A 17,580-nucleotide genomic window follows, 5' to 3' on the forward strand; every position below is an offset into this window, starting at 1 on the left:
TACATCATAAGTATGTGGTTTATCTATTGGTATTGGCCAATATAAACATATCTATGTAAAATTCAGCCATATTACTATCATTTTCATGAATATAAACATATAAATACAGAGAAACTAGTACTCACTTTATCCATGAAACTGTTTTTTTTTTCTTTGTTCTATTAAGTTCAATGGCCACAGCCACCATCCTCATTGGAACTTGTTGTACTGTAGCTTGGTGTGTTTCTATTGTTCATAGTTCTCCGGCTGCCACTAGGTGCGCTGTTGTTAACTGTACGTCTGCATCCGTGTCGTCTGCTATTTCCGGGCACTAACTGTTGTAGTAGTGGAATCCAAGTGTGGAGTGCCTGTCGGCTATCAATGTTTAGCTCATGTGGGAAGTGCATTATGGCATATGTTTCCTTGATTTTGGTGTCTACGAGTGTGTGGGCAGTGTGCTTGACTTGTACCTTATGTGTTTAGCAAGGTCAGTAATGGTCTTGGGTTCTGATGGATCTGCCAATGTAATGTGCCAATGAAAGAATCCAACACCTAACAGATGCAAAAAAGCCCAACCCACTACTGGTCTTGCACTTCCCACATGAGCTAAACATTGATAGCGGACAGGCACACCACACTTGGATTCCACTACTACAATAGTTAGCACCGGGAAATAGCACACGACATGGATGCAGATGCACAGTTAACAACAGTGCACCTAGCAGCAGCCGGAGAACTACAAACAATAGAAACACACCAAGCAACAGTACAACAAGTTGCAACAAGGATGGTGGCAGTGGCCACTGAAATTAATAGAACAAAGAAGAAAAAAATAGTTTCGGGGATAAAGTGAGTACTGGTTTCTCTGTACTTATATACTACATTTCTATTTTCATATCTATTTATCTTCTCCCTTATCTTTCTTCTCGCAATTATGAATAAAGATATAATTCACATGACTCAGTTTTGTAAAGTAAATATATAATATGCAGTTTCTTTCAGTCATCTGGATACATACATCGATTAAGCATCTCAATGTGTTTGCAATTTTATATCAGATCAGTAGAATATTGGTCTCTCAATTTTTTACTATTTCAGTTCATCCCTACAATATACGTACATACATAGATGGATATTAAAGAAAATGTCATACGAAGCTAGTTGAAATGAAAATGGAGTGGAACTCCAATTGTATGTTTGTGTGACCGCCTACCTATTCTCGTAGCACTTCTGGCAACTGGAGAATCGCAGGGGACCAACTTCCTTACTGGGATTTTTACCTTTCAGGCTTAAATCACATACGCATACTCATGCAAAATGTCAAAAACAAGTCTGGTGTTAGTAATTTCAGGTTTTTATTAATTTTTACATGCAAACATGCTTGAAATTTATTAGAAAACAATCCGATTCACATGCATCGCAAAAACTTACAACCCCGGCTTCCATTCAGCTGCCACAGAATATCTCCATACTCCTATTCCTCTATTTTATATAATGCGATTGCCAATATCACTTTTCTGTACATTGCTGTCAAAGTTATAATTCATACAGCATAATTGCCATTGTAGTTTTTTACACATTGCTGGCAAAGTTGTAATTTGTACAGCGTGATTATTTTTATATGCAACATTTTCAACTAGAGAACTTATGATCTGTCATAATATACGTATATGAAATATTATTTTTATTATAGGAGATACTAATAATCGTACCTTTTGTATCAGGCCATGTATCACATGGCAGAAGGGTGTACTCAAGTTTTTGAAGTGTAATCAGTATTCATAGTGCAGAGACAGAATCAATCCACCAGAGGCTCAGAGCATTTGTCTTTCAGGAAAGAGAAGCATCAAGATAACAGAATGACCATGCCTACCTGACGATAATGTGCAGATAATCAGACAGGAAGTTTCCAGTGCCCAAGGAATTCAACCCACCATGTTATTGGAGAAGTGGCCCATATGTGCAGAAATTTAACCAAAAAATGCAACCTCAACCAATACTCAAACTCAGGTCTCTCACATGTTTTGTCATTCCTCTACCAACTATCAAAGGCAGAAAGAATTATGTGAAACAACATGGACACATCTGAGCACAAAGTATTCTATTCCGCTGTCCCTCAACCAATCCCTGAATTCTCCAACTCAGAGATAACTTACCAAACTTTGACACTTTCCATCTTATCTGTTCTAAATAACACTTTGAAATCATAAATTCCCTGGCAAAATTAATCTTAAACAAAGAATACTGCAAATTCAAAACCAGCAACCACCAATTCAACCCACAAGAACTTCCCAGAAGGTCATGCAGGATACTGGATCAACTACATCAATGACCTAACCCCAAAGCCAAGACTAGGAAACAGAAGAATCCTCTAGAAAAGGTAAATTAGAGTTGACTGAATAACGGGTCACAGCTGAAAGACCGAGAATTAGACAAACGACTTACCTGGAAATCGCCAAGACTCTCTAGAATGGATTCGAGCCAGGAATTAGCCACTAACCACTATAACTATTTCCACTTTAATGCATCATGTATTCTAACTCATATAACCTCTTCCATTACTAACTCCAATTCCTCTTCCCTCATCTTCCCTGAAGTATCCCGGGAAGCTTATACCCTCCTGATATTTCCAGGAAAACCATCTCCCGTACTTACATCCTTTCCAGTACTTCCTGCTGGCACCGCAGCAACATCATCTCTCTTTTCATACCATCACCTTACTTCATTCTTTGACTTTTATATTTAGTCATAGTCATAGTGTTTTATTATTAATAATAATACATTTTTTAACTCTATTTAATGATATATTTTCCTTCTCTTTTCACGTTAACCTTGTTTTACTACTATTTACATTTTAAGTGAAGTACCTTTAAATATCAATACAAATACAGTGGAACCCTGATTTTACATTTTCCCGCACTTTAAGTTTTTTCAGCTCGGCCCCATGGAAAACATAAAATTGAGGTTCCACTGGACATTCAACATACAACCTTGCTTCAAAACTTTCTAGCTTCATGTCCTGACCAGGGGACATGTCTCAATCTCGGAATTATATTGAAGAAAGAAGAAATACCTGCAAAGGTATGACAATCATGAAGATCTTCTTGTCCTTCTCCGACAGAATGTGCTTTATGAAAGTCCATCCAGTACCAACAAGGACAATTGTGATGAACAGCACAGATCCCTTCAGCCTGAAAGAAAAATTTTAAAAATAAAAAATAAAAACCAAGGAGAAAAGTAATAATACAAATCATATTTTTAGCACATATAGTGATAAATTTTAGCCTTGTTGACACTTTTCTGAACAACGAAATTATTATCCATTATCATCTTAAAATGATAATCCTTGTGTTGTAAGTGTCCCTTAATCAATTTCATCTATCATTCACCACCACCATCATGATTAGGCAAAAGAGTGAACAAAAATACAGTAAACTCTCGATTCTACGACCCCGGGTATAACGACCCTTTTCCCGGGAACCGTGAAAAATTTAGAAAAAAAAAAGTTGAAAAATTGAAGGAAATCGGCCGAAAAATGCGTTTTTTTCCTCCACTCATTCCCTTTACGAGCGCTCTACCGCTCACAGTTAGGTCTGAACTAAAAATAGACACCACCACACCATGCTTGAGTGATATCTAATAGCACTTGACCTCTGCCCTCCCCTCCCTCAAGTGCACCAATGTTACCCCGCACCCAACTGCCGCTACCCAACACGCCAGGCTTGTTTTGCCACGCTTGCTCTTGGATACGCGAGAAGAGAAGATCGAATGTGCTTGGATGTTATTTTAAATCGACTTGACTTGTTTCCTTGTCTTAAGAGCTGCCGAAAACTCGCGGGGGAGGGTGGGAGCAGCCCGAAATGACTGCTGGACTTGCAGTCTTTGCCAATGTGTATGGCAGGTCAAGCTCTTTCATCGATAAATACACCACCTTGAGAGATAAAATCGCAGGAATGTTCGAAAATACAGATGCGTGGCGCCTGGAAGTATGGCCCATCTGTCCAGCTCTGACCTAGAGTTCAGCAGATTCCCGTGAGTGAGCAACTTTCGGCCTTGTAGCCGACAACTTCCGGTAACCGCTTTCATTCAAAACGTGTTCCTTGTTCCCTGCAACACTTCATAAAAAAGTGAAACTGTTAAGAGATAATCAAAACCACATAGGTGAACTAAAGATCGTCAACCCGCTTAATGCGTTGTCATCCAGGTTTGCACAAAAGTTTACTTCGATCTTACGTGCATCATAACTCCCGTTTCCCACTTCATACGTTTTCCTAATTGTGTCGATGTCGTAATATCTGCCAAAAAAGTGTTCCGTTAAACGACTGACTTCTACCTCTTTTCCTGTCAGCAAACGTAGCAGAGGGGGGGGGGGGGGGCGATGCAGATTGTTTCAGCCAGGATTTTCTTGCTGATGCGGGCTGATTACAGGCTAGGGTGGAAAAGGAGCCAGCCCTCTTCCTTTCCTTTGACGTCTAAAATGGGGCAACCAGTTCTGGTTATATTCTTGAAAACGAACAAAAACCATAGAACAAGTAAAAAAAAAAAAGGACCTCTACCCTTTCCCCAGCTCATTCTCCGCCACTGGTGTGCACGGCAATGTTGATAATTGCAGATTTCAGTTGTTTTTTTTAATTTATTTATTATTATCATTTTTAATGCTGTTGTCTGCATAGGAAATATGGCCCGTATTATTATCTGTTGCATGGTAAAATGTAAAGCAAGGGTCATTTCTTTCTTCTTTACACTGCTGTGAAAAGTTCCGTCTTCGACAGTTGCGTTATCTTTAAAATGCTGGGACTTTTCTCTTCCGCCACCTGTTGCTCGAACTTCCAGCTGGTCTCCTTGTTTTTACGATGCAGCTAGCTCCAGTGTTTTGTCTAGCGTCTGCAAAGCTCTTGCTTGCCGATAACAGCGATGACTCATCCAGCGCGAAGGCAAAAGTTATTGTTTTGAATCTCCCAAAGCTGTTTTGATTTGACGATAACGAAATTCGATCTCCAGTAAGGAAAACAAGAGTTAAAATAACTTCATGTTCTGCGCCTTCTGATAAGCAAATCTGTAAATTTAATTTGCATCCGCTTTTCTTCAGAACCATTCATGTGGAGGAAAAAAAAAGTGTGTTCAATGTAGGAATGGTCGCTGAGACTGATTAAAAAGATATTATTCAAGGGGAAAACGTTTGGAAGGATGGGTGTTTGACATCGAGAATACTCCTAAATCCAACATTAAATCGTCGATTAACATGAGTAAAAAACGATCTACCATTTTGATATGTGAAAATGCGCAGTTTCATAAAGCTTGTTTTCAGTTCATTTTATGCTGATGGGCTAATCGGGACTAAATATACAGTTTAAAGTGAAATTCAATTCCAAACCCGAATGATTATCGACTGCCACGCTCTTTAATGACTTGCCCTAGAATACGCATTGGGTGAAAACAGATCGCAAGTTGCACGTTTCCCTTTTTCACGCTGGATTACAATGCAAGTCAAGGAAGGAGTTTAGACTGCTCCCTTTAATGGGGAAGGAGGGTGAATGAAGTTGATTGAAGCAAAGAAAAGTGACTTTTTTTTACGATGTATTTTACACAGCCGAACCAGAACGAAAATTACAGACCTGCCTTTATTTTTTTTTATTTTTTTTTGTCTGGTACCTAGAGAGGTTGTGTTGTTTCTCCCGAGAGATCTAATCTTACCAGTTAATCTTGTAACAGACAATGCTCCACGTATAAAATCCAACATTCATTCTGCCCGATTATCTCCAGACTTTTGCTGGCACCAGTCTGACTGGTGTCAAGATTCTTCTAGTTTCGCTTGCAATAAGCGAGAGATTGTTTTCCTTTCCATTGGTCTCAGTGCAAACGGGTTACTCATGAACTAGAATTGTAAGAATTTCCTGGAAAAGCAACGACTGTGCACAATTGGAATAAAGTAACATTATTTTAAATTCTCTTTTGTGAAAACTTTTTCATGTTCTATTTTCCTTCTCACAACATGCATCCTGTGCATAACAGGTTGTATAACTACCAGGATAAATGGTGTTACCATCTCCTAGGCATCTTTGTGTCCGTTTGAGCTCCCTTTAAGCTGCAAATTGGTGCAAATTCCAATAACGACCCCTTCGAAATAACGACCCTTTTCCCAGGAACTGTGAAAGGTTGTAGAATCGAGAGTTGACTGTATGAAAAATAGAACTAACTAAAAAAATTAAAAATAGAACTAACTAAAAAAATTAAAGTCAATAATTGTGGAACTCATTTAAGGAAATTACGAACAAGCTCATGCACACTGCCTATTTTAGTGCAACTTTTTTATTGTATAGCATTTATTACATTTTACTGCCTATAAATCTACACTCTAACAACCACCACTCAAACAGCATTCTACATACTGAATTTGAACCTGAATCATGGCGGCTTTCTACCAAAATCATAAATAAGTTAATTAGAATTGAAGTGGATATCGAACTTACAAATGCGTAATATAGTAAAGAACAGCCCAGGCTTCTACATGTTGTCCCATGATCTCAATGAAATGGTAGTTCATCCCATGAAATATCAGCGAGAAAGACTTTAGGTACACCAGTGCTCCCATCAGGTAGTGGATCTTGAAGACAGGGTGCCTGCAAAACACAAATTGTCACTTGAAACAAACACACTTCTTGTCAATAGTGCATGTTCAAACAGTAAACATTACAAAAAGTATACACATTTACTTACATCATTATCTGATGCTCTTTCTGGAAAGTATTTATTAAACACATTTTTTCATATCAATGGTGGGAGTTCTAATTGAATTTAAGTGTAGCAGATGGAGCCTCGCATGCATGGATAGGGACTTTTCAAGTCCATGCTTCTCAAACTTGCCACAATGTACAATAAAAAATTGTAGTATGAAAATTAATTGCTATACAGAGATGAAATCAGTTTATTTTTCATTTTTAGGAATAACATGGCTTTATATACCCTGTACATCCCAATAAAGAAAATTTAAAGACACAAACACACAACTCTTTGAAGATACGTAATGCTGCTCTTCTAATTAAAAAAAAAAAGAACGAAACATACACAACATTTTTGAAAGTTGCAACTTTCAAGATACTGTATTTGGAAAACTGGGCAATCCTCCCTGGACTCCTAATTGTCACATGTTGATGAAGTTTTCTTTTGTTATTATTACATGTAAAAAGGGAAATATGTCAGCACAAAGTGGTGGTTGAGGAGATCTAGCCTATTTTATAAGATCTATCCCATAACACTCAGAGGGAAAAGAGGACTTTTTCAAACTCCACTAGTTAATAATAGTAATAATGGATATATTATTTTGAAATTCGAGAATGTCACACCTTCATATGCATACAAATGAACAAAAAAAAAAAAAAGTAGACATAACTTAAACATACATAAACTGAAAAATCATGAGTAGTTTTGAAGAAATTACAAGTTAATTGCTGCTACATGGTACTGGGAAGACAGTTATCCCAGCCTTCTCAAAGGGGTCTATTCCCACCCCTTTTGCTTAAGGTTAATCACAAATACTGGCAGATAAATTTGTGGAGTACCAGTGTATGGATAAATTCCACAACTGTCAATTTTGAACAGTTCAAATATCCTGGAAATTATACAAATTACAGGGTGATTATAAAGTCCCATGACATTTTTGGGAAATCTGCGACTAATAACAAAATAAATGGTACTACAGTACAGAAGACACCAAAACACAAAATTAACGCTTTTCCACATGATCTCCACAAAATTAACACTTTGCACATGACCTCCACCAATTTCAAAACAAGTGTCCCAACGTTTGTGGACATGTGAACCATCATAATTGTCGAATATGGGGCAATGAGCCACCTAATGATACCATCGAATGGCAAAGGGACACTCCAAACAAAAGTGAATGTCTGGCTTGGCATGACCAAACAAAACTTCTATGGGCCATTCATGTTTGTGGAACAAACAATCAATAGAGGCACTTTCCTCGACATGTTACAACTGTTCCTAGAGCCGCAGTTGTTGAATGATGGTATCCTTGGTACAGTGGTCTTCCAACAAGACGGTGCACCGCCCCACTTCGCAACCACTGTTCAAGAGTACCTCAACACCACCTTTCCCAAGAGGTAGATAGGAAGAGGATCTCTTCGTATGTGGGCATCCCGTTCACCTGACCTTACCTCACTGGATTTCTTTGCTTGGGGTTTTATCAAAGAGCAGGTCTACAAAACTAATGCATTCGAAATGCATGCGAGATGATCACTCCGGCAATGTCGGAGAAGGTGTTTCATGCTACCTTGTCCCGTTGGGACACTTGTTTTGAAATTGATGGAGGTCATGTGGAAAAGTGTTACTTTTGTTGAGGTCACGTGGAAAAACGTTAATTTTGTGTTTTGGTGTGTCTTCTGTACTGTACTACCATTTATTTTGTTATTAATCGCAAATTTCCCAAAAATGTCATGGGACTTTATAATCACTCTGTATACAATTCTCACTCCCCCACACAGATATATTCCATACATCCACATTGTCTGCTATATATTTCCTAAAGGTGAAAATAGAAAAAATATACAGTGGAACCTTGATTTTATTTATTTCAGGAGACCAAACTGAAAAAACTTAAAATGCAGAAAAATATAAAATCGAGAAAAATTTCATAACATGTTGCAATGTTATATTTTATTTGCACACCAAGATGTGCAAATGTTACTGTATCCATATAATTCACTCACTTGCTTTTCCTCAAGATGAAGACCCAGAAGCATCCGGATAAGAAGAAGAGAATTGACATGGTAAAGTAGAGTGCTGGAAGAGGCATCTCGCCAGCAGATAAGTAATTCCCTGCGTTGTCCTCTCTTATCTCAATCTGCAAATTCAGAATAGATGTACTCAGATATCAAACTCCTTGTGAAGGTCAACTCCAAAAACAGACAAATTTACCTGAACAATTAGTCAGCCTCAGTGTACAGTAGTGAGATTTTGATGGAGTGGGTTCCCTGCAAACGTACACTTCGCATGCTCACATGGAGTGAGATTCTTGCTTAAATTTGTACATAGCATATTCCCTGCGTGTCAAATTATAAGGTGATAAACAGCTCCATGTTAGAACATTCTATGTGGGATTGACGTCTTCAGTATTTCAAAGGCTAAGATCCCATTATGGTATTAATGACAAGAAACAATTAAACACAGAACAACGGAATCAAAAAATCAGCCGAAAGCAGAGCTGGTTTGGTAGCTCAGTTGGTAGAGAAATGGCACAGAATGCCAGAGAGCCTGGTCTCTTCTTGCTTAAATGTTTGCATAGTTTTCTGCCCATCTACATCACTCCACTGAAACAAACATGCTGCATCAAAACCACACATGTCAGGTTTTCAAGACTTTATGATACCAAATTCCCTGACTTTTCCAGTCTTTTCATGCATTTTAAAATAACTTTCCAGATCACTCTATTATGATTTACCATACTAATAACTACATGTAATGCATTCAAGTTTGCATGTTAATCAAATGAATCAACTTTATTTTAACTTTGTCAAAAATAAATGACAAAAACAATAATAAAGACCATTTTCACATGAAATGTTATCAACAGAGAAACAGTTTGGAGACAAAGTGACAAAGTGTGTTTTCAGTATCCAAGCTTGACAAATAATAATAATAATTTCACTGACATTTACATAGCTTTTCACTCCTAAGTATATTTCCCCAAGTTTTCCAGAATTTCTTCATTCTGAAATTCTCACAAAACACATGATTCCAACAAGAATAACAGGAATTTTGTGAAACAATGTATTTGTGACTTTTCAGGACATGCTGGGTGAAATGTTCCATTTGATTTGCAATTTTACCAATACAAAGATATGATATCGAGCAACAAGCTGCACATGTAATTTGCACTGGGCCATTTTCTAAATGGCATGCAGCATGCAACATTATCAGTCTGATGTTCACATGTGCATGGTGGATGTTTACTTACAGACTGAAGTGTCCCATGTTGCTTGTCACACCAGCATGTCACTTGTTTCCTGTCACTTCAATCTGAAAGCTCCCTTACTTTTATCAATATATCTGGCATGTATTTGGATTTAACATGATTTTTCAACTGTTTCAGTTTTTGTCAGGTTTCTGGGTTCATTTTGTAGCTACCTATGTGAAAAAAGACTAGGTTTTCAATCTCTCATTTGTAAGTCATCCTCTTGATCATCAAGACTTCCCTCCAAAGAAACAGAGTGATTATAAGTATGTATTATATATTTATTAAATATTCAAGCCACATATTTAGTGAACTACAATAATTACTTAGTCGTCTGACTACAATGCGAGAGACCCAGGGTTGATCCCCAGCAGGGGAGAACCAGGATTTTTTCCACCTGTTCAAGTGGCTCCGGCACCCACCCAACATCATAAAGTGGGTAACAGCCATGATCAAGAAACTCCACATCCACTATATGCCTTTATGGCATGGTGCAAACCCCAGGGGAGCATTTCTAATAATTACTTAGTGAATAGTTAAGATTTCCCCAGTACTTCCAAATACCTATTGCACAGTATACAAATTCAATCATTTTTTATTCAAACTCCAATATAAGATAGATATGTAAAATGAAAGTTTAAAAAATCATGTGTGCATAAAACACAATTTTTTTAGCACTTACCGTGAAGCTGTATTCAACATTGCTTCCCACTTGATAGTTGGGACAACTATGGAAATACAAGTTGTACAAGCCTTCTTCCTTCACACTAGGAACATATACAGCAAACTGAAATAAAAAAAATGAAGCATATCACTGTTTATGTAATTTACATGATAATTAAATAGGCTCAAGACAACTCTAAATTATTAATAGCATTATCATATTGGAAGTATCAACACAAAATTCCTACAGTGGTACATCATTTTTTTTTTCAGACGACCAAGATAAAGGGACTTAAAATGCAGGAAAATGTAAAATTTGAGGGGAAAATTAACATTATGCTCTGTCAGGACCATGAAGATCAAATGTATAAGGTGAGAAAACATAAAATTGGAGTTTCAGTGTATATCAAAACTAAAAGAAACAGTGTCACAAAATGAAAACAGTTGATATTTTGCTACCTGACCACATTTTCATTGGAGATCAAAAGATGGCATCTGACTGCAGTGTAGCCAGATGGAGTGTTTTGATTGTGTTCGCATTCTTCACAATCCTTCATTTCTTTATACTACAGTACAACATTATATTTCAACCTATCTCCAAGGAAATGTGACCAGAGCATGAAGAAGCAACTGTTTTAATTTTTGTCTTAAATGCGCTAATTGATTACTTCAATTTTATATTATCTATCCTGTTGAGTTTCATTCCTTTCATTTCTTCACAAAAACAAGATATGGTCAAATTTAGGGTGAGTCATATGTATCACATGATATAAGCACATCAGTGAATCAGTTTTATCTCTACAATTACTGGTAACTTCAACAGATCCAATACACACACACACACACAATAATCCATAATTTTGGATAAAATTCTGTCATTTTGTTACTATTTTTCAGAACATTAACATATAATTCATACACCCTAGTCTTGTAAAGTAAAATTCTAAATGAGTAGTTTCATTTCCAAAGGTAAACTCGTTAAGAGTCACCCTGTCGCATATATTAATTAAGAAACGAACCATATATATTTGTCACAGAGTACTTATAATTCCATATCGGACTGACAGAATATTGGTTATCAGTATCAACAAAAATTCCATATTATACCATCCCAAGCAAAAATCAACATTTGAAATTAACAATACTTACGCTTGTATTGTAATAACGCTCATTGCTGGATTTACTGATGGGTAAGTTGACTTTCGAACAGTTATGGTCATCAACAATTCCTTGCTTTGTTTGAGCTGGTGAAGGTCCTGCAAAACAGATGCAAATTGTTAAAACTTGTGGATGGAAATGTATTCATACTCTGTAATGGTTTCACACAAGTTTAGAAAGATAACCAAATATTAATGTCTCTTTCTTCCATCATGCAGTAACTACCAGTTATACAGTTCAAGGTTTTTAAGCAGAGTCTATACGTTAAATCATTCTAACAAATGGTACCATACAGATAGAATAATAAAAATGAATGTTGTTTCAGTATCTTGGAATTTATTTACTGAATATTTTGTAATTTGTATTTCTGGTTTACATTAATATTGTGGTTTCCTTCATATTTAGACTAAATGTGATGATAAGGTTGAATGAGGTTTAAGAACAAGCAAAAGAAATGCCCATGCCTAAATACCTAAAATTCTGGTGTGTCAATTTAAGACTGTTTATGGATCCAACAACTAAGATCTGGTTATCAAATCTAGATTTTGGGTTTCAGATTAATCAAATCAAATCAAGAATTCTCTATTGAGATACTGGATCCATAATGCAAATATATGTTACTTAATTGTTTCAAAGAGTTTGCCTTAAAGAAAGACTTAAGTACAATTAAGTACAACTTAAAACTTCTTAAGTTTTATCCAGTGCTATTAGCACACCAGAGGGTGTCCATTGCATTTTAACAATAGCAGACACATTCTGCTTTTCCAACAGAGAAAATAGATGTCACTGGCAACCATAGCACCTTGCTGTATGGGTGAATATATACAGAATATAAAATGGTTATAGGGTGAAAGGTATAACTCTACCAGCTTCCCACCAAAAGAGCCGACGAAGTAGGGGATTGTCTCGTTGAAAACCAACCACATCTGTGAACCGACCATTGCCGGTCAAAAGACAGCACCTATTGAAACGGTCAACTTCCTCTGCCTCTGCAAGATGGAAGTTTGTTCTGGTATGTTAATGTTTGTAGTGTTTCTAGAATGTTTTCAGCATGGGAGAGCTTTACTTTTGGATGCTCGACTGATCAATTTATTTATTTTATTTTACTTTGCTCTTTCTCACTTTTGGCTAACAGAGGCACATATTTTTGGTAAATAAAAAAGCAAAATTTAGGTACAAAAACAGTCAATTCCGGGTTCAAAAGCAGTAAATAAAATAAAATTTTGCTGTTATAGCAGTGAAAAAGCGGTATATATAAAAATGACATTTTGGTCTTAAAAACTGTGAATATAATCCCAAATTTGATTTAAAAACTACACTTACTACACAAAATAAACATATCCCTTCTAATAGGACATTTATGTCATTACCAGAATATTAAGTTTATTCCTGTATAAAGGGGTCCATTTTGGCTTCTCAAATATTTACAGCAGAATTAATCAATTTTCCGTGCATTGCATAACTCACAGGATAATTCTGACTTCAGAAAGTGTTGTGTTGGTAAATAAACTATAAATTTCGTGTTTAAGAGTCTATTTTGCATTTTGCAGTTCATTTCGCATTATTTCGTGACAAAACAGGGTAGGAAAATGCACCTCACCCCTTTCAGAAACATGAAAAATTAACATTACAATGTGTTATTTCACATTTCATGTTTTTGTCAAAAATGAAATATACATGCCTCTATTAATAACAAAGACCAAATGAAATTGATGAAAGGACAACAAGTATACTAGCTATGAGCAAGGGTGCCCACAGGATTCTTTCCCAGGGAAGGACATAGTCAGATTTTATATCTTGACCTTCAGTCAGAGAAACTCATATTTTACCTTTTATTATTGTTGTTATTATTATTTTAGAAATCATAAAATTCAAACCAAATTAAAAATACTTGAGCATTGTAGACAAGTTCAGACTTAACTTCACTATTTAATAGGAACTGGATTTGCCTTGCTTCCTTTCCACAAACACATATCACTTTAAAGTAATTCTTGAAGCTTTCCTGGTGGCAAATGATGAAGTTCTCTCGGGATATCAGCCACATAATTTCTGGATAAGCTTTCAAGAGCTAACGTCACTCTCATCTTCAGAGATTAGCCTATCCAGAAATCACCTGGCTGATATCCCGAGATAACTTCTTCAACATATCACTTTGTTGATGAATACTTCTTTCGTCATTTTGTACTTTTTCAAGATACACAGATATCAAAAAGAGACCACTTAAATTACTCTTCTTCGGGGCACCACTGATCCATGTTTATATGCACCAAAGGATACTGTAAAAAAAAATCAAAATTAATGCACGTGAATTGTTAAGGTCAGATCTCGACTTCTGGAAATATTTTCCTCATTTTTTGCGATCCCGAACAGTCATGAAATTCCAAGGATTGAATTTAAAAGTGGTTAATTATTGGTATTTTCTGCATTGTAAGTGTCTCATTTCTTTAAAAAAAATTAACAGTTTTTATTCTGGAAGTGCAAAAATAATTACAGGAAAACTTCATTACTACGATACTTTATTGCTTAATATGAAGTACCCTTTAATCCGAAGTTCTTACCATTCCCCAGCCGATAAGATAGGATTTGCATAGTGTTCCAAATTCAAGATTTTCACCGCATTTCAAAAAAATTGTGTCCCAAACATCGGGATTATAAAAATTTCTTCTCAATCCCATCCCGAGCAAAAATTTTCTACCCCAACACACCAAGTTACGGCAGTAAACATTCTAATCTCTCTATGGTGACAACTTTCTCTCATTTTATTGGACATGGCAGTTTACTGCCTGCAAATCACAGAAAACAAAATAAATAAAATATCGCTACAATTTCACCATTTTAATTCCATGAACTTTTTTTCAGATGTCTCGGGAGAGGGGGACGGTGCAACCCCTCTCGCTCCCTCTGCAGGCACCCTTGCCTATGAGTCAAGAAGCCAGAGCTTCATTAGTCTGCAAGAATGCAGTCTGGGGTGTACTAAATGAAGAGAGGTTGACATTTGGGTGCTTGGATGAAATCACCTGTTACACCATTTTATGTTGAGGTGTGAGAGAGATTGTGGCGAATGTTCAAATGCAGATAGAAAAGCACCATGCAAAGAATCCTTACAATGTGGAAAGTGCTTCCTAGGTGAAGCAGATGACACAAGTATATCAGCAACAGATTCCATGTGATTTAGCAAAGAGTGGTGGGAGGCTACCAGTTATACCATTTGCCATGTAGCAGTGTCAAAACGAAGCCTCAACAGGGAGAAATTTTAAGATATATTACTCACCTGGAGGTTCTCAACACAATGTGAAAGACTGTCACCATTGTATGCACGCGCACACACACACACATATTTGAATAATTACATTATTCCATCTCACCTTGACCAATAGCTGCTAAAGATGCCTCACGTTTGGACCTGACATACTCTTGGATCATCGTCTGGTAACGAGTGGAGGCACGAAGCATGGTTGACCTCTTTGGCCGAACAACGGGGATGCTGCTCTTGTTCCTGTAGATACGGATGTCTGGGTCCTGGCTGCAATTAACTCGTAATCTGAGGATCAAAGAATGTATGGCATTAAACCATGGAATAACATAAATCAATTTGAATTCGTAGCACAAATACAGTTGAAATTAACTTCTTACACAAATATATAATAAACTGTAACTTTAGCAAAAAAAACTTACTTTATTTGGCTATCAATTTTACGAACTCAGTATCACCATTCACAGATGACAGCCCAAGTTCTGACTGCTTAATTCTGAACTAATCATATTACACATGCATTTACAACGTGGTTTGATTTCAGACTGAGAGAATATGAGGGGGGTTTGATAAGATTCCAGCCTCGGAAAGAAATAGTGGCTCCAGTGGCAAATGAAAGTCATTTTATTTACCATAGTTCCCTTTCAGGTTAACACACTTGGCACAACATTCCTGCAGCAATTATATTTGGGCAAAATATAATAATTTTCCTGTAGTTTACGGTTATTACAAGCATAAGAAAACAGTTTTTTCTTTGTGACGTTTCAGGAGAACACACGCTCCTTTCATCAGACATTTATTTTCATTTTGACTAAAGATACAGTTATAACAATGGTTAGTAATTTTTAAACAAAAAGAATCTGTTATATAATGGATGTTGTCAATGGTACATTGTTGTAATATAGCAACTTAACTGTGAAAAAAGCAGTCTATCTATCTATTTTTTTTTTTTTTTTTTTTTTTTTTTAAATTATGAATGCCAAATATCATCAGGTAATTCAAATTCATCATTGTTTTCACAAAGTCTCTTGATGTTTTCTGTTAAACTACAGGAAAATAATTGTATCATGCAAGCAATGCGTACATACAAGAAAAACAAAATATAATAGTCTGAGGGAGCCAGATCAGGGGGATAAGGGGGATGGTCAATGAGTTCATTCTCTAAATCTAGAAGTTTCTGCATTGTGATACCTGCCTTGTGGGAAAGAGCATTGTTTTGGAGGAAGAGGATGCCTTTTGACAGTTTCCCCCACTTCTTTTCCTTCAAAGGGGAATTTTCCTTCAAAGGGGAATGTAATTTATCCAACAGGACCACATAGCTTTCAGCATTCAGGTGGGGCCATTTTCCAGATATTTGCCGAGTATTATCCCCTCACAATCCCAAAATACCACACCCATTACTTTTCCTGCAGATTTCTGTCGGCAACATTTTTTAAGCAGTTGTAATCCACTATGGCACCACTGCATGGATTTATATTTTGTCTCAGGACCATACATACAAAGCAGTTTCACCCACTGTCACTATTCGTTCAATAACACTAGCTGCACTATGTTAAAAATGGTCCAACAGTGCCTTAGTACTGTCCCTTGTTTTCCACTCGTGATCAGCTGTCAATAGTTTGAACACCCACTTGGCAGAAAGTTTTTTCATCTCCAATTCTTAATGCACACTGTAATGCACCTGCTCTAAATTGATGCCTAAGGGGTTGGCAAATGGTGACAAGAAGTCGTGAAATCCAAAAAAAAATTTTTTTATATAAAAGTAATCCAGAATTATTATTTTTTTGCAAAAAAGTGAGCATCGGTAGGGGAAACCAGCAGGAACCCTCGAAGAGGTCCGGTTCCTATCTGCCTTTCTGAAAGAGTTCACAAAACAGTGCCATTTGCAGCCTTCAGGGTGGCATTTTGAAAAGCTCGAAAATATAAGATGGTGGCCACTTTTTTTTTAAGTAAGTTTGGATTCAGAAAATGCCTGGGCTGGCCGTTTAAATGCCCCTCCCAGATCTGGGCATAAATGTGTTAACTGAATCTTCATGTGGTTTGCTTTTGCTGTTATCTAGATATATATGTGATATAAGCCTAGAGAATAGGCACTAAGTGCCATGGAATTTCCACAAACATCTAAGCAATGGAAAAGCAAATCAAAAGAAGATTCACTTGAATGCTATAGAAACATTTCTAAACAGATGTAAATTTTGCCAAAAGTCCAGCTTGACATTAGGAAATAATTTGAACATTTTGTTGACCTGGGAGCAGAACATAGATGTAAAAGCCAGGAATATAAAATCAAAGATTCACTTCGAACAATTACGGTGAAGCTCCATCAGATGATTTTGAAATATTAGGTTTTTATAATTTTCTATAAAACCTCAGAAAATGTTAGTTCTTCTTACCCCAGCACAGAAAATCTACATCTGATGGGACACAAATTTGGGTGAATCTCAGTTGAAAGTTAGCTAACCACAAGGGTAAATTTGTAGTTCAAGTTACCATGTGTGATGCAATCTATAATTATAATGACTGAGATTAAACATAGAATATTTATAGAATCTAAAAG

The 17,580-nt window shown here is 36.6% G+C and overlaps 1 protein-coding gene across 1 annotated transcript in view; it reads right to left on the reverse strand.

Moving 5' to 3' along the window:
- Positions 1–17,580, reverse strand: part of LOC145987727 (protein GPR107) — a 54,130-nt gene that overhangs the window by 20,781 nt on the left and 15,769 nt on the right. Inside the window, exons 4-9 of the mRNA XM_083122325.1 lie at positions 15,136–15,311; positions 11,762–11,868; positions 10,632–10,736; positions 8,706–8,839; positions 6,450–6,599; positions 3,053–3,170 (exon numbers count right to left, since the gene is read on the reverse strand). Coding sequence (XP_082978451.1) covers positions 3,053–3,170; positions 6,450–6,599; positions 8,706–8,839; positions 10,632–10,736; positions 11,762–11,868; positions 15,136–15,311 — 790 coding nt within the window. The remainder of the gene's footprint in view (positions 1–3,052; positions 3,171–6,449; positions 6,600–8,705; positions 8,840–10,631; positions 10,737–11,761; positions 11,869–15,135; positions 15,312–17,580) is intronic.

The sequence above is a fragment of the Lepisma saccharinum genome, chromosome 5 (genome assembly GCF_977018435.1).
Source record: "Lepisma saccharinum chromosome 5, izLepSacc3.1, whole genome shotgun sequence".
NCBI classification, from domain to species: domain Eukaryota; kingdom Metazoa; phylum Arthropoda; class Insecta; order Zygentoma; family Lepismatidae; genus Lepisma; species Lepisma saccharinum.